At 37.8% G+C, this 27,861-nt stretch overlaps 1 protein-coding gene across 9 annotated transcripts in view; it reads right to left on the bottom strand.

The window, feature by feature from the left end:
* C2CD3 (C2 domain containing 3 centriole elongation regulator) overlaps positions 1–27,861 on the bottom strand; it is a 139,993-nt gene that overhangs the window by 69,459 nt on the left and 42,673 nt on the right. For all 9 annotated transcript variants that reach the window (XM_027578311.2, XM_027578313.2, XM_027578314.2 and 6 more), the window contains 11 exons: positions 24,504–24,655; positions 23,684–23,893; positions 22,946–23,058; positions 16,173–16,291; positions 14,919–15,041; positions 11,705–12,196; positions 8,663–8,814; positions 6,621–6,867; positions 3,622–3,802; positions 1,968–2,151; positions 741–913 (listed from right to left, as the gene is read on the bottom strand). In XM_027578311.2, the coding sequence (XP_027434112.2) occupies positions 741–913; positions 1,968–2,151; positions 3,622–3,802; positions 6,621–6,867; positions 8,663–8,814; positions 11,705–12,196; positions 14,919–15,041; positions 16,173–16,291; positions 22,946–23,058; positions 23,684–23,893; positions 24,504–24,655 (2,146 nt within the window). The remainder of the gene's footprint in view (positions 1–740; positions 914–1,967; positions 2,152–3,621; positions 3,803–6,620; positions 6,868–8,662; positions 8,815–11,704; positions 12,197–14,918; positions 15,042–16,172; positions 16,292–22,945; positions 23,059–23,683; positions 23,894–24,503; positions 24,656–27,861) is intronic.

Genomic DNA, 27,861 nt, shown 5'->3' with positions numbered 1-27,861 from the left:
CTTCTATCACCCTTCTACCACCACCACCTGAAACACCCTTTATATGCCATCCTTTTATAAAAATTCTACCTTCCTATTATCACATTTCAGAGAAAGCTTTAAGAAATAACAGAACAAGCTGATCAGTGACAGTCGGGAGGAACAACTCAATCTTAATCATGGCAAAATAAAACCTTTTGCTTTGGCAGATACCCTCCAGCAAGCAAGCACAGTAACTTCATTTAGGAGGCCAATTCTAGTTACCTGATGACGTACCTGGAGGGTGGGTCAACCTACTGAAACAATTAGGATGTAACTCAAAACTCCAAATTTTAATGAATCCCTTTCAACTTTAAATCCTAACCTCTTCCTCCCTCACACTGAATTCCCTGTCATGCTAACTGTATTCCACCAATGCCATATCTGCTCATGTTCCCCTGGAGTAATAATTCTCTGAGTACACCTACATAATAACACTTAGGACTTATGCTGTGAGGCTTCTTAAATACTTGCTGAAGTTAAAGGTGAAATGAGACAAACAACATTTAGGCAGACAGTCCATGGAAATATTTTCTAAAATTAGACAAAATTTGCATACAGTAAACTAATACATTCATTTTTGTAAGAGAAGGTAGATCATAGTTTTTTATCAGATTCTTGAAAGGGTAAGTTTCTCAAAATATGAAGAGTCGCTATTTACAGAGAAAAGGGATATTTACGTATACTGATTTCGAAAGAGAGACAAAGCAGTCTTCAATTACCTGATGACTGGTTCCTCAGTTCTTTCCTGTTCTCAAGCCTGGGGGTTAAAGGGAGATTAAAGGTCTGTATTCCCACATCCTCACGGTGCTGCATGGTTACCATGGCACAGATCCTTGATAATGGCAAGGTTCCTTTGGCAACCACCTGATCTCTCACGTCAGGATAATAGTATCTGTAAGCCGCAAAAAGCACAAGCTGTCAGCTGGAAGAATTAGGTGGATGAATGATTCAATTTGCCTGAGGGATCAGCTTTTGGTATCAAGCTATCTTTGGAGCCTAGTTGTTCCGTGTTTGTGGCAGACAGCTGTGGTAGTGTCTGGCTGGATTTATTGCCCATCCTGCAGAGGAGGAACTCCATAAATTATACTCTGTGTTCAGAACAAACCCCAGCTTCCTACAAGCTTTCTGTTTGGTTATCTGCATCTGACTTGGACTTCTGGGAGCAGCCACTTTTGACAGCATTCCTCCTATAGCAGCAAAAGTGGTTCTAAGTGGAGCAGTCCGAATCTCTTCTATGGCTTGAGGCCTAAGTCCCTCAAATTTAAAGGATCTGTTAGTACCTACTCTACTTCCTTCTCTTGTTAAAATATTCCATTCTTATATCAGTTTTACATCAAACCTAAATTCACCTGACTATTTTTAGGAAAAGTTGCTGGCAAGTGAATGGTACTCTTCCCTAGTTCTGTTCTGGATGCTCTTTTATATCTATATGCTCTTTGTCATTTTTGTTGGTTTCTTGGGAGTAGGGACGCAAAGGAGCATCTGTATTCATGTCAAGTCTGTGACATGAGTGGATTTATATTTTATGAAGGCTACTCTTCTGGTGGTGGGAAGAAAGGATTTTAAGAAATAAATTTAGAAGTGGGAAGACCAGTCAGGAGGCTATCAGTAATTTAGGCATGATATGATGAGGGACTGAACCAAATAAGGCAGTAAATAGGAGAAAACAGGTGACTGAATATTTAAGAGCAGTAGGAGGTAAAACTGATAGAACTTCACTTCCAAATGTTACAAGTGGTTAAAAGCATGAGATACAACTGCTCCCAAGAGCCTAATAATTCAGATTTCAGTAAAATCTGGAGAAGAATCACTAACAAGCCAGATCATATAAAATAGGGTAGAAGGGATTGCTTAGCTGCCTTACAATTCAACCTAAGCTGTCAAGGGAAGCATGCTCTATGATTGTGTACTTCCTTTCTAGGCGCAAAATTGGTTTCACATTATACCTGCACCAGACTTCAAACTGGACTCCACCTCCAGGCACAAGCCCTTGTGCAGAGAAGGCACTCAGTAGAAGCCTTTGCACTGGAACTTCAGTTGGCAACAGAAGAGAGTGGTGGTGTTCACTATTAAAGATGGGATCTGGAACACAGAGTGTGGTTGCAGATCTGAAAGGCTTCAAAGAGATTCCTTTGAAAAAGAAAAGCAATTCAGAATAATCGAACACAACATTTAGGGTTTTCTATGTAGTAAGATAGTATGTTAATATCCAGTATTATTCAATTTCATCTTCACAATACTCCTGTGAGGAAAACAAAGCAACGATTATTACTCCAACTTAACAGACAGAATACAGGCATATTGACGTTACATAGTGAACCCAAAGGTCTTAGAGGTAGTAGGTCATGGACCTGGAACCAGAACTTTTATCTTCTGCATTACTTCTACCAAGGCCCATTTCCCTAGTAGCTATGGTCCCCAAAGTTTCCGTGATAATACAGAAGAAAGAGATCCCTTTGTTGCTGGACAATATCTAAGGGTTGCAATTTCTCCACATCATTGTCAACACCTGTTAGTCTAGTCTTTGTTTTTGTTTTTTGGCTTTTTAATTATTGCCATCTTGGTGAAAAGAAGTGGTATCTTGTGGTGCTTTTGGTTTTCATTCCCAAATGACTAATGATGCTGAGTATCTTTTCACGTGCTTATTGGCCTTTTTATATCTTAGGAAAAATGTCTATTTAGATCTTCTGAGTATTTTTTAATTAGATTGTTTTTTATTATTATTTGTAAGAGTTTTTTTTTTTTTATATATTCTGGATATAAGTCCCTTATTTGAAACCCAAAAATCGATACTGGCAATGCTTTTGCAGTTATTTGTGGACATGCTAAGAATGGCAAAAACATCTGAGTCACCTGACTTGATCATTCCCAGACGAGCCTGGACAAAGTGACACTCTGCTTTCTTGTTTTAACTCTCAAAGATGATCAGATGATGGAGATGGGAGAGGCTAGTGTGGTGTAGTGCAAGAATATTTGGCTCTGGGGCCAGTTGGATGGGGTCTGAATGTGAACCTTGTTATTGTCACTGGGGCAGCTTCAGTCACTTAACATTTCTGAACCTTGTTCTCTCTTTTGTAAAATAAAAGTAAAATCTACTCGAATAAGTTGTTTTAGGATTTACAATTATGATCTATGTGAGATATATATATATATACATATTTCCCCTAAAAGCAATGGTTCAGTATTCTCTAATTCAGTGTCCCTGACATTGCTATGTTATGTAGAATATAACTACCATGAGTAATGAAAATCAACTGTATGTGTATAGATAAAAGTGAGTAGGCATGTAAATGATACAAGATGGGGCAAAATATAAATAACTTGTGGATCTAGGTAAAGTAGTAAGTAGTAAGATAGTATGTTAAGTTCTTTGTACCATTTTTGTTAAATTTTCTATAAATCTGAAATCATATCAAAATAAAAAATTATAAGAAATAACATAAGAAAAGAGAAATAAAAACTTAGCCCATCTCCTGTACTATCCAGGTTAAGACTAGGAACATTTAGGAACACAAAATTCACTCAGGAAAAAACAAAATTCTAAGTATAGCCAATGAAAGAACCATACAAGAATGAGAAACTCTAACCTCCCAAACCTACCGTTTTCAGGGAACTCAGGTCCTTTTAGCACACTGGATTGGGAGTCTTGAACTGGAAAGTAGTACTGGACATAACAATCTGCTTCTCCCCAGACTGTTGCCTGAAGAGGGGCTAGCCCTTTAACTTTCTCTACATGGAGCTCAAAGTGATGCTCCATCAATCCATTTCTTTGGTCCTCTGCCTATTAAATGAAATAGAGATACTGGTGAGCTTTAAAGAAAAAGTTTCTTAGAATATTCCTGTTTCTCTATGAAATCTGTCTAGATGAAGAAACAGGTGTAATTAGCTGATACTAAAACAGATTCTTAATTTCCATTGTGCATACATCTCACAACTGCTCACTGTAATCAGATCAAAGTGGATTTACTCTAGACTGTGAGATGTGGTCAGTATTAGAAAATCCATAAATGTAATTCACTGCATAAATGGAACAAAGAAAAAAACATGACTATCTCAATAAATGCTAAAAAGGTATTTAATAAAATTCAACACTGGCTCCTGATTCTTAGTACACTAAGAATAGAATACATTAAGAATATCTTAATAGGATAAAAAATATACACATGAAGCAAATAGGTATTAATATACTTATTTTTTTTAAGTAGGCTCCATGCCCAACGTAGGGCTTGAACACATGACCCTGAGATCAAGAGTCGCACGTTCTACTGATTGAGCTAGCCAGATGCCCCAATTTACTTACTATTTTTAACAAAGTTGGGAGTAACACTGAGACTATTCATTAATGGTAAGGACTAGTAGGGGAGGTTGTGAACATACCATTACTGAAGGTAACCTATACTAATAACAATTTAAGGTTATTATTTACTATAGCCAGGCACTATATTAAGCCCTTCACTTATAGTAGCTAATTTTTTTTGAAAGATTTTATTTATTTATTTGACAGAGAGAGAGACACAGCAAGAGAGGGAACACAAGCAGGGGGAGTGGGAGAGGGAAAAGCAGGCTTCCTGCCGAGCAGGGAGCCCGATGTGGGGCTTGATCCCAGGACTCTGGGATCATGACCTGAGCCGAAGGCAGACGCTTAACGACTGAGCCACCCAGGAACCCCTTACAGTAGCTAATTTAACATGCATAGCTAACAACAGCGGAACCAGGGTTTGAACTCAGGTAGTCTGACTCTACGGCCAAGCTCTTTACCTCTACTCTATACAGCTTCAACAGACACGAGACAACTGATAACTGAGACTATTCAAAGAGGGAATTCAGGATTCAGATAGGGGTCAAACTGTATGATTTATATGTGTTTAACATTCTAACTACGAATCCCATGAATTTGGAATAGAAATTGCATAAGGTCTTTACTTTGTATTCTAAAAACGTATCAGCAATATCTGCTCCAAAACCTTCCTTAGGGAAACAGAGAACTTTCAATTTGATTCCCCAGAGAAGAAAAATATGGGTTAAAAAAAAACCTCTCATAATCTCAGCAGCTGCTTAATTTGGTCATACAGTATTAGAGTAATTTAATAATTCAGTTCTACAGATGCTGAAATGGATAAGGGACATGAGTGCAGGAAGAAAAACAACTATTTACAGATATCTAATCTTTCAAAAAGTTCTTTTATGCTCATAGTAATATTTTCTAACTTTTGGTATGGAATTTAACAAAATCTGAGTCTACACTGCAATGTGAGGGCCATATAACACTAAACAGACTTGGGGATATTACAGATAAGTTTTCTTTGTGCTTTTCTGTTGTATTTAAATTTAAAAAAGCTACTATTATCTAGTAATAGACACTAGTATCTAATAGAAACAGTAAAGTTTGGAGTTCATAACATACAAATAAACAATAACCTACTCATAGACATTTTCCTAATCTTTCTGTCACAGACATCACATTTGTCATTCAGATTCAGATTTAAAAACATAATGTACTTAAATCATGTGGAGACTGAGATTTGGCTATACTGGTAAAGACACCAAAGGTAAGATACACTAGGACATGACACAGTAGAATGAAGATTGGACTTTTAAGTCAAAAGGCCTGCCTCTGGGGGCGCCTGGTGGCTCAGTAGGTTAAGTGTCTGAATTTTGATTTCAGCTCAGGTCATGATCTCAGGGTTGTAAGATTGAGCCCTACATAGGGCTCCACAGCAGGGAGTCTGCTTGAGATTCTCTCTCTCCCCGCCATTTGCATGTGCTCTCTCTCTCTCTCTCAAAAAAAAGGCCTGTGTCTGAACTCTGATTTTCCCATTCTTAGCTATGTGACCCTGGACAAATAACTTCTTTTGACTCTGTTTCATCACCTGAAAAGTGAATGACAATGGTTCCCCTCATGTAGTACTAGGGAAATAAACATGTAAAAGTTTATCAGTGTGCTTTCTCAATTGTTCAACACTGTACAAAACAAATTACTTTTAAGAATTTACTTGTAGAAGAGCAAGAAACTTTACTGTAACTTTCCAATGTGGATTTGGTTAAGAAACAGAATAAGATTTTGCGGGCCTACATTTGGGATCATTGTCAACCTCCCACCCCTATTTTTCCCCCTTGGATTATCTTCTTTTTAATTAAGACCTTTTAAAATGCAGTCTTAGGTTCATCCTAATTTTTAAAAAGGCAATTAATTAAGTTAGTAAATTAAACAATTAGAGTTTCTTTATAAATTCAAAAATTTCAGAGGGACAGATACATATTTAAACGACAAAACAAGTAATTCCTTGGATCTACAGCATGTATTGGAGTGCAAATATGTTCCTTTTCACTACTGAAATAGGGATTTGGGGCAATGATTTCATTAAAACATGCAAGATAAAATGAGATTATGAAACTTAAAATTTGCTAAGAGATCTTAACTGTTCTCACTTCACACATAAAAAGGTAAATAGGTGAAGTAACTGATATGTTAAATGGCTTCACTGTGGTAATGGCTTCACTGTGGTAATCCTTTCACAATATTACATATATTAAAGCATCGTTGTACACCTTAAAATGAAATTATGGTTTTTGTAAGCTATCAAGTGTTTAGTCATTACCATATTAACAGATGCTATAAATGGCTGATCCAGAAAATGGGCTGGCCTAGGGCTGAAGGGAGGAAGTGTTCCTTCTTCATTCTTTAATCTTTGTAGTGCCATTATCTGATCTGAAGAACCCATGGCTAAAAAGACACGAAGACTCCCGTTTTGGTGGCCTGAGAACACATCAATCACAGGCATGTAGCTGTCAACAGCAACAACTGGGTACTGAGCATCAAGCAGCAGGCGAGAAATTCTGGGATCTCTAGAGGGAGAGAAATTGCAAATGAGCAAATAACAACCATCAGTCATGTCACAGAGTTTCTCCTGCATTTCCTACTTGGCTTATTTTCTCAGTTGTTAAAAATGGGTCTACAACTAGAAAATATTAGTTTGAAAAAACATATGATTTCACCATAGTTCATCAAATAAAAATTACCAGGCAGTTAAGTTACAAACATAGCAATTTGAAAGCAGTCTGATTTACGTCTGTTATTGCCATGACCCCAAGCCCAGCATCTGGGATCGAGCACTATCTCAGTACAGGCTTGCTGAATTGCATTACTTTACAGGGAGGCAGTGTGGTCAACCTGAAATGGACTTTGGAGTCTGGCAGATAAGATCTGGATAATATTACCAATAATATCTGCCATCTATAATCCTTCTAACACTGCAAAAGTTGATATTATCCACTATTAATAGATGGGAAAAAGTCCAAATGCTCTTCATTATACCATGCTGAATCTTAGCTCTGACACTAACTTGCTGAATGACTCTAAATAATCAATTTAACCTTTCTGTTTTCTCTTCTGTGAAATGCAGGTAATAAAACTTCCATCAAAGGGCAGTTGTTAGGATTAGCTGAGATAACAAACCTAAAATACCAACTATAATACTTAGTACATAAAAGTACTCATTAACTGGTAGCTACTATTGTTTTACACTCTTTCAGCAAAGAATGGGGTCTAATGAAATGAGAAGGGAAGGGAAGTACCAGACCACACTAATATCACAACTAAAAAAGGGGAAAAAGCCTATAGCTGAGAGGGGCAGGATTCCAGCAGAACTCCTTAGCCTGACCATGCTTTCCAGTGTTACCACCCTAAGTATTTCACTGTTCACAGAAGGCTTACCCACTTATTTTCTCACTGGATTGTCACAATTGTGCCATAAGGGTGACAGGGGGTCTATCATCACCCTCACTTTACAGAGGATGAAAAGAAAGCCAGAGAGGCTGACTTCTGCAAGTCAAAGAATAAGTCTCCTCATTTGTGAAAAGGGGATAATGATAATACCTCCTGGGGTTATAGAAAGGCTCCCGTGAAACTGTGCCAACAAAAGAGATCTCTGTAAAATGTAAAACAACAGCATCTAAAACACAGAACCATAAGAAGGCTGTTAGGAAAGAAGTCAGTGCTAAAATAACTAAAAATCAGTACCTTGAACCAAAAGAAAAAATGAACAGTCTGTAGTGAGGACAGAAATAACCTTCAGATAAATCAATACCTTATGGGGGTGTTGCACAGTGAAAAGTGAGGTACAGTGATCAAATGTGAAGGTCCAAAAGACAATACTCAGTATAGAAATCTTGCAAATAGCTGAAGTAAACAGCACTAACGTTTTTGTGACAGAACTAAACCATTAGTCTTGTGAGGTGATAACCTCTGGCAGTAGAGCTTCTTGGTGAAGCAGTAGAACTCTCTGGGTTCTAACCCTGGTTCTACTACTTACAATATATATAACGAGTTATTTAAATCCTCTGTGCCTTTGTTAACACATCTGTAAAATAGGGGAAATAAAAATTACCTGCCTTAGAAAACTGTTGTGAGGATTAAATGACTTGATGTATGTAACGTTCTTGGCATAGGGCCTGAAACATGGTAAGCAGTATCTGTAAAACTGTTTTAACAGAGGAGAAAGTGCAGCGACTGTGGTGAAATTGAGAAAAGTCCTCCAAGGTATTATTGGGCTAGTCATTTTTGCAAACCAAAAGAATTCCTCTTCAGTCTATATAAAGATAAAGATGTAAAGTAAAGAATACTCCAAAAGATCCTATTTACTTGAATGACATGTAAAACTGATGGAGGGGGAGTTTCACCAGCCCAAGCAACTTGTCCTGTCCTGGGCTCCGCAACTTGTTCCATGTTTCAATTACCATCACATTGTTCTTCAGCCTTTCCAGGTATTTGGAAGACAGAGAGACAGGAATCACCTGGGGAGAGGAGCAATCAAAAAACAAAAAATAAAAACCCACACCTGAGACAAAGGATTAATCTATGCTTTTATTTAACAAGTACGAACTGAAAGCCCAATTTGAACTGAAAGCCCTGCACAGTGCTAGGAGCTGAAGACATTAAAATAAAACCCACTCTGTATCCTCAAGAGAAGCCAGTCTAGTGTAAGTGACCAATATATAAAGGCCAAATACAAAATGGTATGAGTTCTCTGATGACAAAGCTCATATAGACAGGGCTTTGAGGACACAGAGAAGGTTGCTGGACATGTCAATCACTGCCTGCTTGCCTCATCGCCTCATCCAAGCCTTTCTAAGGCAAAATGACCCATTTGTAAACCCCTCTGACAGATTTTTTTTCTGCCCCTCCGACCCCCCCAGATGTTTTTGAAAGAAAGATGGCTACTGATTAGACAAGGGTTGAGCACCTAATCAAAGAGCAGCCAATCCTACTGGCTGGATGGTATGGCCTAGTGCAAAAAGCTCTGCCCAACCCGAGGTCATGGTAAATAACAAGCCCAATGTTCAACCGGATTTTCAATGTAAAATTATTCGAGAACTGGCCAGTCAGCTGGTAGTTGAAAGAGAAGGGAAAAGCCACAAAGAGAAGCAGAGATCTGCAGCCAAGAGCCAGTCAGTTAAATTAAAGGCAGAATCAAGGGCCCACCAATTTGAAGGGTAGTATAACTGCATCAGCACAGGAGAGATAAGCCCCAGGATGAAACCAATAGGAAACGTGAAAGGAAAAAGGGTGAAACCAGAAATGATGTACGGCAAGATGAGAGGGAGACATCAGAAGAGCAGAGAACCTGAGCTGACCTACTTTTGTATCCATCAAAGAAACTCCAATTACATAAGGTACCCTGAGCACATTTCTGTTCTGTGAAATCAAAATAAGTGAAAACACAGCAACCTAACCTACAAATAGATTTCAGAGAAAGCTGCTGGCAGAAAGTAACCCTAAATGCTTAAGGATAAGCAGAAGTTAACTAGTATAGGCTGCCTCGGTGGCTCGGTTGAGTGACTGCCTTTGGCTCAGGTCATGATCCTGGAGTCCCAGGATCGAGTCCCGCATCGGGCTCGTGCTCAGTGGGGAGTCTGCTTCTCCCTCTGACCCTCCCCCCTCTCATGTGCTCTCTCTCTCAAATAAATAAAATCTTAAAAAAAAAAAGTTAACTAGTTTAGAAAGCTCTGCCTAATAGGAGTCATGAAGGCTGAGAAGGAATTGCAAGGCAGAAGGAAAAGCACATGTAAAGACACAGCAGTAGGGAAAGAGAACGTTTATGAAACCTCCAGTAGCTGAACATAGTTTCACTACCTAGTGTGAAGGGAAGAGTTCTGAAGGGAAGACAGTAAGTTCTTAAACGGTCTTTTTTTTTTTTTTTGAAGATTTTATTTATTTATTTGACAGAGAGAGACACAGCGAGAGAGGGAACACAAGCAGGGGGAGTGGGAGAGGGAGAAGCAGGTTTCCCGCGGAGCAGGAAGCCCGATGCGGGGCTCGATCCCAGGACCCTGGGATCATGACCTGAGCCTAAGGCAGACGCCTAACGACCGAGCCACCCAGCGCCCCGTTCTTACAGGGTCTTGTCGTTCACACCAAACATCTGGACTCTATTCTGAAGGCTACGGGCAATCACTGAAAAGTTTAAAGCAGGGGAGGAAAATGCTCAGGTTAATGTTTTAGAAAGATCATTCCTACTGGTACAAAAAGGAATGGACAGGGAAAGACCAGAAACAGACTAGACTGAAGACCATCTGGAATGAGAAAGAGGGCCTGAATGAAAGCACTGGCAACTTAGTTGAGGTACAAAGATTCATTCTGGAGATAAGTTAACAGCATCTGTTGGATTTGGTGAATAATTATGTAATAAAGAGTCAAGGATACCTTTCAGGTTCTACTTCGGTTCTGAGTAGATTCCAATATGAATTAGGGCAGACAGGAGGAGGTGGAACAGATTTGGAAGGAATAATAAATTCAGATTTGGACACATTTGAATTCCTTTTTTCATTTAGACATCTTTATTGAATACCTCCGATATGCCAGGCAGCGCATTAGGTCTAAGCCAAGTGTAAAGTGCTTTGGAGACATCTGGGGATGATGACCAGCAGCTAGACAGAGAGATCAGAAACCTGAACAGAAATGTCTGGCCTACATGGAAGTATGGATTTGGAAGTTATCTTCATAAAAATAATAGCTGAAGCTATGGGAATAGAAGTAGTGACCTTGGGAAAAGAGGGTTGGTTTGGAAGAGAGCCAAGGAGCAATGAACAGGAGCACCAATAATTAAAGGTAAGAGAAAGGGAGAAAGAAGTGCTGTGGTAACCACTCTTTTCCTACCGGCCCACAGACTGAAAAAGAACCATTGTTGATTCAGGAAGAAAATAAGGGAGTACAGTTACAAAAATCAAGAAAGGAAACAATTGAAGCAATAGCATCAAATTCTACAAAGAAATCAAGCAAGATAAGTACTGAAATAGTAGAGGAATAAAGGAGAGAAAAAATATATAAAAAAGTTAACTAGAGTTAAAAGAAGAGTTTGGAGATACAGAAAAGGGGGAAAGTTTAGTTCTAAAGGAAGCAGAAAGGAATAGAATTCAGAACTCAGGCAAAAGAAACAGCGGGAAACCATCTCAACTGAGACAGAACAGAAGGAAATGAAGATATAAGTTTTAAAATGTTGACAATGTCTTTTCCTCTTCCAATCCCACAGTGGGAATGGATCTGCATGGCAGATAATTACAAAGGTCTCTCCCAGTCTGAACATTCTAGGTTTCTTTTATAATGGAATTATGATTTGGGAAACCTACTTGTCTCCGCCCCCATAGATCCCTAATGGATATGGAAGGTTAAGATATATACAGTTACCTGAAAAAAGTTAAAGACTGGTTGTGTTGTGCCCCATGCGATGACAGATCTGGTGACTTCCTCTGTGCTGAAAAGTTTGCAATTTAAATAAATATTGCACGGTGGTTGTTTGTCAGATTCTCCAGTAATGAAATCTTTCCCATCTGGCACCATCAACAGCACATGCAACAGCAAAGCAGTCTCTTTTGTTGACCCATTTGTCTGATGTGCTAAATTGTGAGAGGCTGGCACAGCCATGAAGGTTGGAGGATTTGGTGCAACAGGGCTTGGTGACTTTGGGTTGGGGAGCACCAAATTTTGTACTTTCTTTGCAGCTTCTTTTTGAATTTGATTTAGGTTCTCTGGATTTTTGGTACAGGTAACATATTGACCAGGTTCTGATAGTGTCTTATCTGGACTTGCAAGAGCACATGGGCTATGCTGGGCGCTGCTCCTTAATTTAGTATTCACACCAGTGAAATCCTTGTTATCTATAACAAGCTCTACAGTTACCTATAAAACACAAAAGGAAAAGAGTTAGCAAGTATGTCTTCTGAAATCAGAATCAGAATTTTGGAGCTAGAGGCAAATCAGATTGTTAGAAAATAATTAACTCATTCTCAAATACCATAATAGTAAGAACACTAATAGACTGTATGTACATTACCTTATCAGGATTAAGAAAAGCTAGACAGGTGATTTATCAATAATACAAGATGAACGTGGAACATCATCTTCTGCTGGAAAATAGTTCTCAGAAAAGGATGGAGACATATCAAAAGGAGAGAGGATACAGAATTCAATCAAAGGAGCTCATATTGGCCAAGTCTGGGACAATTTGAGCATTAAAATGAATAATAATAGTAATGGATTATAACCTACTGAATAATGTAAAACTCCATGAGTCTATATCAATGTAAGTAAATATGGGAAAAAGGACAACTCTTCTGCATAGTAGAATGCAATTAGTAAAAACATAAGAAAGGTAGGAGTTAGAAAATCATCATCTTACAATCATTATAGTGATAACTGATTCCGGTAAACATCAATGGAGGACATTCTACAAGATAATAGGCCTTATGTTTTAAAAAATATCAAAGTACTGAAAGACAAAGGAAGGTTACAAAACTGTTCCAGACTAAAGGAGATTAGAGAGAGATGACAAATGTAATAGATAATCCTGGACTGGAAAAAAAAAATTCTATAAACGGACGTATTGGCACAATTGGTGAACTTTGCATATGGCCTATGGACATTATCAAGGTTAAGTTGATTTTTATAACTGTACAGTGTTGTGTGTGATCATGTCCTTGTTCTTAGGAAATACAAGAATTTAGGGGGGAAGATGCATGATGTCTATAACATATTCTCAAATAGTTCAGAAAAAAATTGTGGGTTGGTGTGTGGGAGAATGCAGAGATAGAATGACAGTGAGAAAGGAAGAGACAGGAGGTAGATAATTATAAAGCAAATGTGACAAATGTTAGTAATTGGTGAGTCTAGGTAAAGGGTATGTGAGTTCTTTGTACTATTTTTGCAATTTTTCGCTAAGTTTAAAGTCATTAGGGATAAAGGGGACTTGCTGTTCCCTTTACTTAAAACCCACAGTGAAGTTCTTTCACAATATTGAATATGGACAGCAATCTATCTAGAACAGTACTTCTCTCAACAGAGCCAGAACAGAAACAATTTCTAGTCCATCAGTTCCATTAATTCCTCTTTTCTGATTTTAACCTTGCAGTCCAGAATGAACTAGGCAAACAAAAAATAAAACTTTGATAGTGGAAGGGTAATGTGATGTTAATTTTTCATAATGACAATCACACCAGTCTTTAAAACTAAATGGTATTTATTATCAAGAAGACCAGGAAGTACACAGAGAGGGCTTCCAAGAAGAGGCAGAAGCATGAAAGTCAAGATCAAAAGCATGGAGGTATAAACCAGCATGATACCTTACTGATTCTTTACATAGTTTGACATGGCTATTGGTAGGAAAGCTGTAAGTGATAGGCTTGGGCCTTATGGTGAGCCCTGTATTTTTGTCTTTTGGATAATGGAGAGCGATGGAAATGTCATAGGTATGGCTGTGATTATTTTAAAACATCACCAGAATAGTAAGACAAAGCCATACTGAAGCCACACATTCAAATTCTGCCACCTAAGAAATCCCGTAGCTTCTAAAGACGAGGAAAGAACCCTCTCTCCAATGAATTATACATCAGAATTCATTCCACCAGGCCACAAACTCAGTCACTTCTCTCCTTGTTCAACTGCCACTACTCTAGTCCAAGCCATCAGTTCTCTCTTTTCTGGACTAATGTCTCTATTTTTCTTCTTGTCCCCTACAATCTATTCTCCATACAGTTATCTTTTAAAAATGTAAATCAGGGGTGCCTAGGTGGTGCAGTTGGTTAAACATCTGACTCTTGGTTTCGGCTTATGTTGTGATCTCAGGGTCGTGGGAATGAGCCCCACACTGGGCTCCATGCTCAGTGTGAAGTCTGCTTCAGATTCTCTCTCCCTCCCAAATAAATAAATTTTAAAAAATGTAAATCAAATGTCACTCTCACACTTTGATGTCCTTTCTTGGCTCTTAATATAAAATCTAAACCATTCATGTAAACTTACAAAGTTCTGAATTATACGCTTTCCATCTGCCTGTCCAGTCTTATTTTCTACCATTCTCCCTCTTGGCTCGCTATCCTATGGCAACATTCCTGCTTTAGGGCCTCTGCATGTGTTATTCCCTTTCTTTGGAATGATCTTCCCTCTACTTTTTACTTGGTGGCCTCTTCCTCTCCTTCAAATCTTACTTAAAATGTCACTTTCTTACACCTTCTCTGACCACCATCCCCTACTGCCTTCCAGGTATTCACTTTCACATTGTACTGTTTATTTCCTTCACAGCAATTCTGCTGCCCTGTTTTTTTTTTTTTTAAAGATTTTATTTATTTATTTGTCAGAGAGAGAGTGAGCAAGAGAGCACAAGCAACGGGGAGAGGAAGAAGCAGGCTCCCCACTGAACAGGGAGCCTGACGTGGGGCTCCATCCCAGGAACCCGGGTTCATGACCTGAGCTGAAGGCAGACACTTAACCAACTAAGCCTCCCAAGCGCCCCTCTGCTGCCCTATTTTAATAGAAGCTGCAAGAGGAAAGACCCTGATTTTCTTGTTCACTGCTAGCCAGTAATACATGCTCCGTAAATACTTGACTACCTGAATGTATATCTATGTACCTTAAGGGGGCCCAGTGGAGTCTGACCATTCTTCTGTTGCACTGGAAGCTGGTTACTGAAAGAAAGCAACTCAGACTGAATGACAGTTCGTAAAGGCAGTGAGGCAGATCCAATGACTTCTGGCTGAGAGGAGAAAGAGAGAAAAAAATTTAGGTTAAAGACAAGACACAGGGGATTTTAACTGGATTGACAACAAAGGACAGCTTAGAAGGGAAGCCATGCTTTATGAAGTAAATAGCTTAACTATTTGACTGAAGCAACTTTAAGTGGCAACCTATGTTCTGCCATATTTTGGTCCCCATCCTGGGTTTCACTACTTCTCTCTAGAAGATTATAGAGGGTTTCATGAGTCACCAAGAGGTTGGAAGATAATCTTTTTCTATTTTTAAGAGTTAGTTCTTTACAAAAAGTATTCAACCTCACAATTAAAAATAAAAAATAACATTTAGATGACATAAATTTTTGTCATTAAGCTAGAAAAATTATAAAACTTAATATATCTGATGCTATCAAGGTTATGGAGAAACAGAGGCTATCATAAATTTGTGAAGCTGGGAATATAACTGGCAACGTTCTTCTGGACAGCAAATTTGGCAGTAAATATTAAGAGCTTCAAATATCCACTCTTTAGCCCAGTAATTCCACTTCTGAGAATTTACACTAAAGAAGTAACAAATACACAAAAAGCTTATACACAAATATGTATATTTTAAATATTAACAATTAGAAATAACCAGAGGTCCAATAATCAGGAATTATTAAGTTAATTATAGCACACTGCTATAATTCAATACTATGTATTCATTAAAACAATGTTTATAAAAGTCTGAAATATGAACAGTATTTATTATAATGTTTGGTAAAAATAGGGTGTTAAGTAATATATAGTAAATCTTCAAACATTTATAAAGATAATGTTATATTTTTAAAAAAGCAGGATAAAAACTGTATACAAAATTATCCTAATACTGCCAAAGATTTACACATGTATTGTAATCATTTGAAAAAACAAAGGGGAAACATAAATATTAACAAAGTTATTTCTTGGTGAGGGGATTATAGACAATTTTTGCTTTTCAGAAATATTTTCTCAAGTTCTCTGACAAAAACTCATGCAATTCTTTTATTAGAAAGAAGTCATTAGCTAGGTGATTCAATGTAAAGTATATTAATTAAATAGTTAATTAGTGTAATTAATTATACTAATTCCCTAGTATAAATGGTAAGGCAAAGGTCAAAAATCAATTGAGGTACCTTTTTCTGTGGGGTTTTCTTTGTGTAAATTTGGAAACTGAGGTTGGAATTCCACCAGTGTTCTATCATTGGGCCACTAAACTGTACTGGAAACACAAATCGTTGCTGGAAGTTCACCACTGTAAGGAGAACCAAACACATAAGCACATGTCAGGCCACCCAACTAGAGCCATCATCAATCCATGCTTTGACACCACCTATCTCCCTTTTGATCTAACTAAAATCTCTTTCAGAAATATAGTCAGGCACCTGGGTGGCGTAGTCTGTTAAGCGTCTGACTTCTGCTCAAGTCATGATCTCAGGGGTCCTGGTATTGAACCCTGCAGTCAGTTGAGCTCTGTGCTTAGGAGGGAGTCTGCTTGTCCCTCCCCCTCTGCCCCTCCCCATGCTTGTACACTCTCTCTCTCAAATAACTGAATATTGAAAAAAAAGAAATCTAGTAAGCATAATTTCACAAAAGTGTTAGGGTTGTAGGGATTGAAGGAGCAGAGACAAAGAGAAAACCCTGGGTATAGTACAGAGAAGACAAGCAATGCTATGTTGCTCTAGTTTTGCTACAGGATGTGAAAAGAGAGGTCTTCACTGGCTTAAGGTAATATGATTTGTTGTTTTGAAAAGACAAGTTGGTAGGTATTAACAAAAGAAGGGCGTGGGCTGGCAGTGGGACAATGAGGCATAAGTGAAGAGAAGAACTGAATAAAAAACTGTAATGAAAATAAGTTTATCTTTTGGCTGAAGACTAGGGGACTCCTACTGTCACATTCATACAAGGTACCAGGTCCTGATGTTAGTTGGCATGTCTATCTCTTAGACAGAAGGGAAAGGATTTTTGCTGTAATAGTAAGTGTAAATGGGATAAAGTAGTATTTGAGTTTGTGCTCACAGCTATGGGGCTTTAAAAGATTTAAAAAAAGAAAAAAGAATTTGGGATTAGAATCAAAGAATATAAGGTCAAGCTCCAGTTCTATTACTTACTAGTGACCAGCTCGGCCACAATTTCCCACCTGCAAAATGATCTTCCTGTTCATTCATTTCTCTACCCTTAAAAAGGATCTGGAAAACCCTCACAAAAGGCCCCATTACAGAGAAAACTACTATCTCTGATATTCATTTAAACTGATCACTTTGGTGTACTGATCAATTTTATTCATCTTTGCCATCTTAATTCTTGACCCTATACTTCTCTTGGTACTCATAAATAAGATCTGGGTCTTGTAATCTGGATCCATACACAAGAACTGTAAACAAAAGGTCTCCGCCCAGGAAGCCCACACCCACTGGACCAGTTTACCTGATTATTCTACCAGGAGAAGGGAAATAAGATAATACCTACACCTCATTGGTGTTGGAAGGACTGAGGTAACATGAAAAAACACTTTAGATACTGAAAAATCCTTTTTGTACAAACAGAACTCTATTTCACTCAGAATTTTCCTCACCATCTAGGTACGTTTTTGTACTATATATTTCTCACATAATTCTCTGTTTCTTAAGCTCACGGCTTTCTTTTTTCTTTTTTTTTACTATTAAAAGCAAGTTAAGGCAATAATAAGATAAACTGTAAATAAATTGCTAAACAATGTCCCAGAGAAGTTTTTTTTAAGAGTTGGAAGGGAGGAAAATAGAAGAGTTGGAAGGTTATCTTGAAAATACCTAGTCCAAACTATGTTATTGTTAAGAGGCCCACAGATGAAAAAAGTGATTTTGCTTAAGCTCATACAATTAGTGTGTGGTATAAACAAAACTAGAGCTCTGTCTTCCAATTCCTGGCTTGAGGCTTATTCCACACTTCCCATATGATCTTTTTCAGAAGGACACGGGGAGAAGTCAACCACTGTGGCCAACAACAATAATAATAACTGAAAAGCAATACAGATTAAGAGCACATGCATTGGAATAAAACATGTTCTATATTCAGGGGCACCAGGATGGCTCAGCTGGTTAAATATCTGACTCTTAATTTCAGCTCAGGTCATGATCTCAGGGTCATGGAATTGAGTCCTGTGTCGGGCTCCACTGAGTATGGAGCCTGCCTAAGATTCTCTCCCTCCCTTTCCCTAAGGCCCCTTCCCCCACTCACCCCGCCTCAATAAATAAATAAATAAAATCTTAAAAAAAATATTCTAGGTTCAAATTCTAGTTCACTAGTAAACCAGTTGTATGATCTCAGACAAGCTACTTGATTGTTCTGTGTTTTATGAGTGAGACAGTCATAAAGGACTGAGTCTTTTTATGTTGTGGTATGAAAATCAATGAAATGGTTAATGATATAAAACACTGAGTAGAGTTCTTGGCATGTAGATTAGTGCCCAGTAAATGTGTACTACTATTAATTACACAGTATTTTAGAGTTTAATGTTTTTACATTCATTGTCCCATTTGACTGTACATCAATCCCTTGTGTCCTTGCTTTACAGGTACTATGTTAACTGAAACTCATACATATCAGAACTGTGTCCTTGCTGTATTTCAATTTTATAGATGGGGAAACTGAGGCTCAAAGAAGTTTTAAGAAACTCATCAGATATCACACAGGTTGAAGGAGATAGAAGGGAAGGCCTGAGAAAAAGATCTAACATTTTTCCTTGCATGTGGGGGTTTGATAAGTTTTAAGCATATTAAAGCTCCTTAAACATACTTTCAGCCAACAGGATCAATTATACATTCTTGAATGCTCTGAACAAACCTCCAGAGCAGCTTCTATTGCTGTCAATAATTTAAGCATATGCCAGAAGTAAACATATGAAAAATTTTAAATGTCCCAATTCTTCTTTTAAGGTGATGGGGAAAGTGAAACAGCATATTCTAGTAAAAAAAGTGTTTTCAAATCAAAACCACAATGAGAAAAAACAAAAACAAAAACCACAATGAGATACCACCCCACACTGGTCAGAATGGCTAAAATTAACAACACAGGAAAAAAACAAATGTTGGCGAGGATGTGGAGAAAGGGGAACTCTCTTACACTGTTGGTGGGAATGCAAACTGGTGCAACCACTCTGGAAGACAGTAAGGAGGTTCCTCAAAAAGTTAAAAATGGAGCTACCCTAAGACCCAGCAATTGCACTACTAGGTATTTATCCAAAGGATACAAACATAGTGATTCGATGGGGCACGTGCACCCCAATGTTTATAGCAGCAATGTCCCCAACAGCCAAAATACAGAGAGCGCCCAGATGTCCAACGACAGATGAATGGATAAAATAGAAGATGTGGTATGTGTACACACACACACACACACACACACACACACACACACACACACACACACTAGAATATTAGCTGTTAAAAAGAATGAAATCTTGCCATTTGCAATGACATGGATAGAACTAGAGGGTATTATGCTAAATGAAATAAGTCAGTCAGAGAAAGACAAATATCATATGATTTCACTCGTATGTAAGATTTAAGAAACAAAACAGATGAACATAGGGGAAGGGAAGGAAAAATAAAATAAAATAAAAACAGAGAGGGATACAAACCATGAGAGACTCTTAACTCTAGAAAACAAACTGAGGGCTGCTGGAAGGGAGGGGAGGTGGGGAGATGAGGTAACTCGGTAATGGGCATTAAGGAGGGTATCTCAATGAGCACTGGGTGTTAAATGCAACTGATGAATCACTAAATTCAACCTCTGAAATTAATAATACAATATATATTAATTAAATTGAATTTAAATTTAAAAAATGTAAAAAAAAGAGCAAATAAGTAATTTTAATGTTTGTACTGGATATACTCACATCAAATGAGAAATGATGCATGTTCAAAAGTTTTCTATTGAAGCACTGTTTTTATTTTTTTATTTTTTTCTTAAATTTTTTATTGTTATGTTAATCACCATATATTACATCATTAGTTCTTGATGTAGTGTTCCATGATTCATTGTTTGTGCATAATACCCAGTGCTCCACACAGAAAGTGCCCTCTTTAATACCCATCACCAGGCTAACCCATCCCCCCACCCCCCTCCCCTCTAGAACCCTCAGTTTGTTTTTCAGAGTCCATCGTCTCTCATGGTTCGTCTCCCCCTCCAATTTCCCCCCTTCATTCTTCCCCTCCTGCTATCTTCTTTTTTTTTCTTAACATATATTGCATTATTTGTTTCAGAGGTACAGATCTGTGATTCAACAGTCTTGCACAATTCACAGCGCTCACCATAGCACATACCCTCCCCAATGTCTATCACCCAGCCACCCCATCCCTCGCACCCCACCCCCACTCCAGAAACCCTCAGTTTGTTTCCTGAGATTAAGAATTCCTCATATCGGTGAGGTCATATGATACATGTCTTTCTCTGATTGACTTATTTCGCTCAGCATAACACCCTCCAGTTCCAACCATGTCGTTGGAAATGGCAAGATCTCATTCCTTTTGATGGCTGCATAATATTCCATTGTGTGTGTGTGTGTGTGTGTGTGTGTGTGTGTGTGTGTGTGTATACCACATCTTCTTTATCCATTCATCTGTCGATGGACATCTTGCCTCTTTCCACAGTTTGGCTATTGTGGACATTGCTGCTATAAACATTGGGGTGCATGTACCCCTTCGGATCCCTATATTTGTATCTTTGGGGTAAATACCCAGTAGTGAAGCACTGTTTTTAACAGTAAGACTGAAAGCAACCTAAACAGTAATATATTAATCAATAAAGGGGGTGTTTAAATTATGGCATAATCATACAAGGGAATATTATGTGGTCATAAAGGACTGGGAAGACTGAGTTCTTTATGTCCTGGTATGAAAAAATTACTAAGATACACTGTTAAAGACAAGGTACAGAACAGCGCATAAGGTACACTAATACTTGGATAAAAATGGGAGGGCAAAAAAGGATAAACATATTTGCTTATATATGCATGAAATATCTTAGGAATAATATAAAATTTACAACACTGCCTACAGAGATTTTGAATCAAGGGAATGGATTATATCTAGTTAAAAAAAATAAAACAAAGCAAAACCATGCTGTATAGGAAAGTTACTTGAATTACACGTAGCAGAATTAGGACCGTATCTCTTACTCCTTAAACTACCTCCCAGAGAAGGAATTCAACACTGACGAACCGTTCACAGATCAAACTGGATAACCAAGGCAAAGAAAAGTTATATAACCTTGGATGACAGGAACATAAATGTTTATTATATTACCCTTTTACTTTTTTGTATTAGGAATACTTCAAATAGAAAAAAAAGGATGATACCAAAAGCACATGCAACAAAAGAAAAAATAAGCTGGACTAGAGCAAAATTTAAAACATTTGTGCTATAAATGAAAGTATTTAGAAAGTGAAAGGACAGGGGCATTAAGCGTCTGCCTTCAGCTCAGGTCATGATCCCAGGGTCCTGGGATTGAGCCCCGCATCGGGCTCCCTGTTCAGCAGGGAGCCTGGTTCTCCCTCTCTCACTCCCACTGCTTGTGTTCCCTCTCTCTGTGTCTCTCTCTATCAAATAAATAAATAAAATCTTAAAAAAAAAACTGAAAGGACAGCCCATTAATGGGAGAAAATATTTCAAAATCATAGCTCTCACAATGGTCTCATATCCAGAATATGTAACTCATCAGGGCCTTATATGCAGGATGCATAAAGAATTCTTACAACCCAGTAATAAAAACTTAAAAATAGGCAAAGAATCGCAAACAGACATTTCTCTAAGATATACAAATGGACAATAAGCACAGGAAAACACACTCAACATCATTAGTCATTGGGAAATGCAAATCAGAACCACAGTGAGATACTGCTTCATAACCCCTAAGATGGCTACAATAAAAAATAATGAAAGATAACCAGGGTTGGTGAGGATGTGGAGAACTGGAACCTTCCATACACTGCTGCTGAGAATGTAAAATAGTGCAGCACCTGATGAAAACTGTCTGGCAGTTCTTTAAAAAGTTAAAACATATAGTTACCATATCACCTAGCAATTCCACTGTTAGGTATATGCCCAAGGGAAATGAAAACATATATCCGCACAAAAACGTGTACACAAATATTCATAAAAGCATTATCCACAATAGCCAAAAAGGAGAAACAACCCAAATGCCCATCAGCTGATGAATGGATAACCAAATGTGGTATAGCCATACAATGAAATATACAGCCACAATAAGGAAAAAGGTACTGAAACATGCTATAACATAGATCAAATTTGAAAATATTATGGTAAGTCAAAGAAGCCAGTTACAAAAATCACATACTTAATGATTCCATTTATAGGAAATGTCCAGAATGAGTAAAATGATAGACAGAAAATAGATTAGGGGTTGTTTAGTGCGGGTGGGGGTGGAGACAGGAAAATGAAGAGTGAATGCTAATGCATAAAGGGATTTCTTTTGGAGGGGTGAAAATGTTCTAAAATTAGATCATGATGGTTGCAAAACTCTTTGTATATACTAAAAACCACGGAATTCTTTAATGGGTTCAACGAACACTTTAAATAGTTCAATCGTATAATATGTGAATTATATCTTAAGTTGTTTTAAAAAAGGGGAAAAAAAAGGCAATAGTTGAGCAAACATGCTCTAAGCATCAGGAGTTTTGCATTTTAGTCTCAGGTATGTTACTGCCCTGCTGCCCTGCATCAGGATAGTCATAGCACCTCTGGGCCAGTGTCCTCACTTATAAAATAAAAGAACTAGGATAGATTCACTTCATAATTCTTTCCAAATCTATGATTCTGTGGTACCATAAAAATCAGATGAATATTTAGGGATTGAAAAATTCTTCCACAGCAAAAATGTCTAAGGAACAGCAAACTAGTCTCTCTCTTACTTCCATCTGTAATTTTACTGGAGGCGAGTCGAACAACCTCGGTGATCAAAGCTGTCTTTCCCAATCCACCTTTAGAAAAGCCCACAGGAAAGTGATATTCCACAAAGAAGGTGCTAAAAACCAAAACCAAAAAAAGTGATTAAAACATACATCAAATAACAAACAAATGTATTTATTATCTAATCAATCCTACATATCTTTCAAGGTCCTATTTTCAGGACCTCAGATCCTCAGGGGACCCATCTGTTCTCTTGAAAGCCTTCACCAATCCTATCAGGCAGAACTTCCTTGTGCTCACATAGTTCACTTACTCTATCCATTTATCTATCTATTATTGAGACATAATTGACATATAACATTATATTAGTCGCAGGGATATAACAATGATTTGATATTTGTAAAAGATGGAAAATGATCACAGTACGCCTATAAATTTTCCACAGCATTTTTAATATAAAATACCTATTTTGCATCCTACAGCCTTTTAAATGTGTCTGTCTTGTGCTGACTGTAAAGTATATAACAACAGAGTAAGGGTCTCAATTTCCTTTATTCTCACACTTACCTAGTATTGGCCTTGAAACCCAGTAAGGAATTCACTACATTTTTGTTGACTGATTCATATGAAAGTACTTTATAAATCATAAAATGTTATACAATTATTTATTTTATTATTACTATTACCACCACACACTTTCCAGAAATGTCAAATTTAGCTCTTCCATGTTAGAGACATACCGCTTTTTTGTTGCTGTCAGCTTAGGTGGTCTGCCAGAAAAACTTTTTTGTCCAGAGGTCATCTGAGGACTATCTGGAGGAACTCCCATTGTTTCGATGATGATTCTGACTGAATGTGTTCTACCCAAAAGGGCCAATTTATCCACACTTAGTGTCATCCCTTGGGCATCTTCTGGAGTTTCTGGTATCATTTGCTGTTCAACCAAATTTCTGAAAGGGGTTCATATAGACAGTGAAACAGACAGTCCGAGGCCCAACATGAAAGGATCTAGTTTGCACAGGCAATAAGAGGAAAGAGGAAGGGGAACAAGTATCTTAATTCACAAGTTATCAAGGACTCAGAAATGACTTTAATCAATAGAATTCTGGTCCTAACCCACAGTGAAAGAAATTTAAAAAAAAGTAAAACCATTCTTCAATGTAAAGGCTTATCTCCACGTAAGTACAGAAACTGATGTTAAAGAATTAGGTTTTCTTTCATGGGCTACAGACATTACACCTCAGTTAACCTACTACTTTAAATAACTACTATCATCACTTCTGTGTATTCCATTTCATTTGCTTTCTTTATGCATATTTTCTACAGTGTAGTACAGCACACATTCAACCGAGAATTCTGCTTTCTCAACTATTTTATTGTATCCATCTTTTCATATCATTACACTTTTAAAGACTTAATACTTAGTGAACTATTGTAATTCACTTAACCAGGGTGATAGTGTTGGGCAAAAACAGATCATTTACTTTTTACTTTAGGAGATCGTGTGAAAATAATTTCCTTTGCTTTTGCCTCTAAATAAGCCATCACAGAGAGGCTCACCTATTTTTCTTGCCTGTTGCGCTTTTCTTCAACTTAAGATCATTTGACTCCACAACCTTAGGAGATTTGGCAAGAGCTTTTGACTTGTTCATTTTTTTAGAAGGGACAGTATCATCTTCACTGAAGAAATCACTGATGCTGCTATCAGATTTCTATGGGGAGAAGAAACAATAAGAGAGGCACTTAAAAAAATTGCTTTAGGGAGAGTGGTAATGAAAACATTTCTCTAAAAGTAATCAAATTCTTCTCTGCACATATATCATTCTTTTAAAGAGATAAATGATGCCAGGGAGATAATCCCACATTTCTCCTGGTATATAAAAATAACCTACAAGTTCGGTTCAAAGAAAATAAATGAAAATAGACTCTTCTTTCAAATTCTTAACAATAATAACAATCATTACTTATTTACTATCTACTACGTATCTAGTACCAAAGGCAGATTCTAAAGCCTATCTTTCTAGCACAGTTTGAGGCAAAATGGTACAATGTCACCTAACTATATGGATGCAAAGACTCCACCTTTTTTCACCACTCCATACTACTAAGTGATTTAATCTACTCTTACTCTTGCTAAGATGAACTGTTTATTATGCCACAAATTTTCTTAATGGGGAACCAGTTGTTAAGTCCCTTGGAATTAAATTTTACTTGGAGAAAAGGTAGCTTACCACAATCAACTGATCAGCCCTTTCTATCACAAAATGCAAAATAAAGAGAGAAGACAGTGTTATACTTACTTGGTTTCAAATTAAAAAAAAAACTTGCTAATATAAATGCAGATAGGAAATACACAATCTAACCCTACACCTAAAGGAGCTGGAGAAAGAACAGCAAATAAAGCCTAAACCCAGCAGGAGAAGAGAAATAATAAAGATCAAAGCAGAAATCAATGAAATAGAAACCAAAAGAACAGTAGAACAGATCAACGAAACTAGGAGCTGGTTCTTTGAAAGAATTAACAAGATTGATAAACCCCTGGCCAGACTGATCAAAAAGAAAAGAGAAATGACCCAAATCAACAAAATCATGAAAAAGGGGAGAGATCACAACCAACACCAAAGAAATACAAACAATTATAAGAACATATTATGAGCAACTCTATGCCAGCAAATTAGATAACCTGGAAGAAATGGGTGCATTCCTAGAGATGTACCAACTACCAAAACTGAACCAGGAAGAAATAGAAAACCTGAACAGACCTATAACCAGTAAGGAAATTGAAGCAGTCATCAAAAATCTCCCAACAAACAAAAGCCCAGGGCCAGATGGCTTCCCAAGGGAATTCTATCAGACATTTAAAGAAGAATTAATACCTATTCTCCTGAAACTGTTCCAAAAAACAGAAATGGAAGGAAAACTTCCAAATTCATTTTATGAGGCCACCATTACCTTGATCCCAAAACCAGACAAAGATCCCATCAAAAAGGAGAATTACAGACCAATATCCTTGATGAACATGGATGCAAAAATTCTCACCAAAATACTAGCCAATAGGATCCAACAGTACATTAAAAGGATTATTCACCACGACCCAGTGGGATTTATCCCTGGGCTGCAAGGCTGGTTCAACATCCGCAAATCAATCAACGTGATACAATACATTAACAAAAGAAAGAACAAGAATCATATGATCCTCTCAATAGATGCAGAAAAAGCATTTGACAAAGTACAGCATCCTTTCTTGATCAAAACTCTACAGAGTATAGGGATAGAGGGTACATACCTCAATATCATAAAAGCCATCTATGAAAAACCTACAGCCAATATCATTCTCAATGGGGAAAAGCTGAGAGCTTTTCCCCTAAGGTCAGGAACGCGGCAGGGATGTCCACTCTCACCACTGCTATTCAACATAGTATTAGAAGTCCTAGCCACAGCAATCAGACAACAAAAAGAAATCAAAGGCATCCAAATCGGCAAAGAGGAAGTCAAACTCTCACTCTTTGCAGATGATATGATACTTTATGTGGAAAACCCAAAAGACTCCACCCGAAAACTGCTAGAACTCATACAGGAATTCAGTCAAGCAGCAGGCTATAAAATCAATGCACAGAAATCAGTGGCATTCCTATACACCAACAACAAGACAGAAGAGAGACAAATCAAGGAGTCGATCCCATTCACAATTGCACCCAAAACCATAAGATACCTAGGAATAAATCTAACCAAAGAGGCAAAGGATCTGTACTCAGAAAACTATAAAATACTCAGGAAAGAAATTGAAGAAGACACAAAGAAATGGAAAAACGTTCCATGCTCATGGATTGGAAGAACCAACATTGTGAAGATGTCAATGCTACCTAGAGCAATCTACACATTCAATGCAATCCCCATCAAAATACCATCCATTTTTTTCAAAGAAATGGAACAAATAATCCTAAAATTTGTATGGAACCAGAAGAGACCCCGAATAGCCAGAGGAATATTGAAAAAGAAAAGCAAAGCTGGCGGCATCACAATTCCGGACTTCCAGCTCTATTACAAAGCTGTCATCATCAAGACAGTATGGTACTGGCACAAAAACAGACACATAGATCAATGGAACAGAATCGAGAGCCCAGAAATGGACCCTCAACTCTATGGTCAACTTATCTTTGACAAAGCAGGAAAGAATGTCCAGTGGAAAAAAGACAGTCTCTTCAACAAATGGTGTTGGGAAAATTGGACAGCCACATGCAGAAGAATGAAACTGGACCATTTCCTTACACCACACACAAAAATAGACTCCAAATGGTTGAAAGACCTAAATATGAGACAGGAGTCCATCCAAATCCTAAAGGAGAACACAGGTAGCAACCTCTTCGACCTCAGCCGCAGCAACTTCTTCCTAGAAACATCACCAAAGGCACAGGAAGCCAGGGCAAAAATGAACTATTGGGATTTCATCAAGATAAAAAGCTTTTGCACAGCAAAAGAAACAGTCCACAAAACCAAAAGACAACCGACAGAATGGGAGAAAATACTGGCAAATGACATATCAGATAAAGGGCTAGTATCCAAAATCTATAAAGAACTTATCAAACTCAACACCCAAAGAACAAATAATCCAATCAAGAAATGGGCAGAAGACATGAACAGACATTTTTCCAAAGAAGACATCCAAATGGCCAACAGACACATGAAAAAGTGCTCAACATCGCTCGGCATCAGGGAAATCCAAATCAAAACCTCAATGAGATACCACCTCACACCCGTCAGAATGGCTAAAATTAACAAGTCAGGGAACGACAGATGTTGGCGGGGATGTGGAGAAAGGGGAACCCTCCTACACTGTTGGTGGGAATGCAAGCTGGTGCAACCCCTCTGGAAAACAGTATGGAGGTTCCTCAAACAGTTGAAATTAGAGCTACCATTC

Source organism: Zalophus californianus, chromosome 11, assembly GCF_009762305.2.
Source record: "Zalophus californianus isolate mZalCal1 chromosome 11, mZalCal1.pri.v2, whole genome shotgun sequence".
Taxonomy (NCBI): Eukaryota; Metazoa; Chordata; class Mammalia; order Carnivora; family Otariidae; genus Zalophus; species Zalophus californianus.
This window is presented reverse-complemented; position numbering and strand designations above follow the sequence as displayed.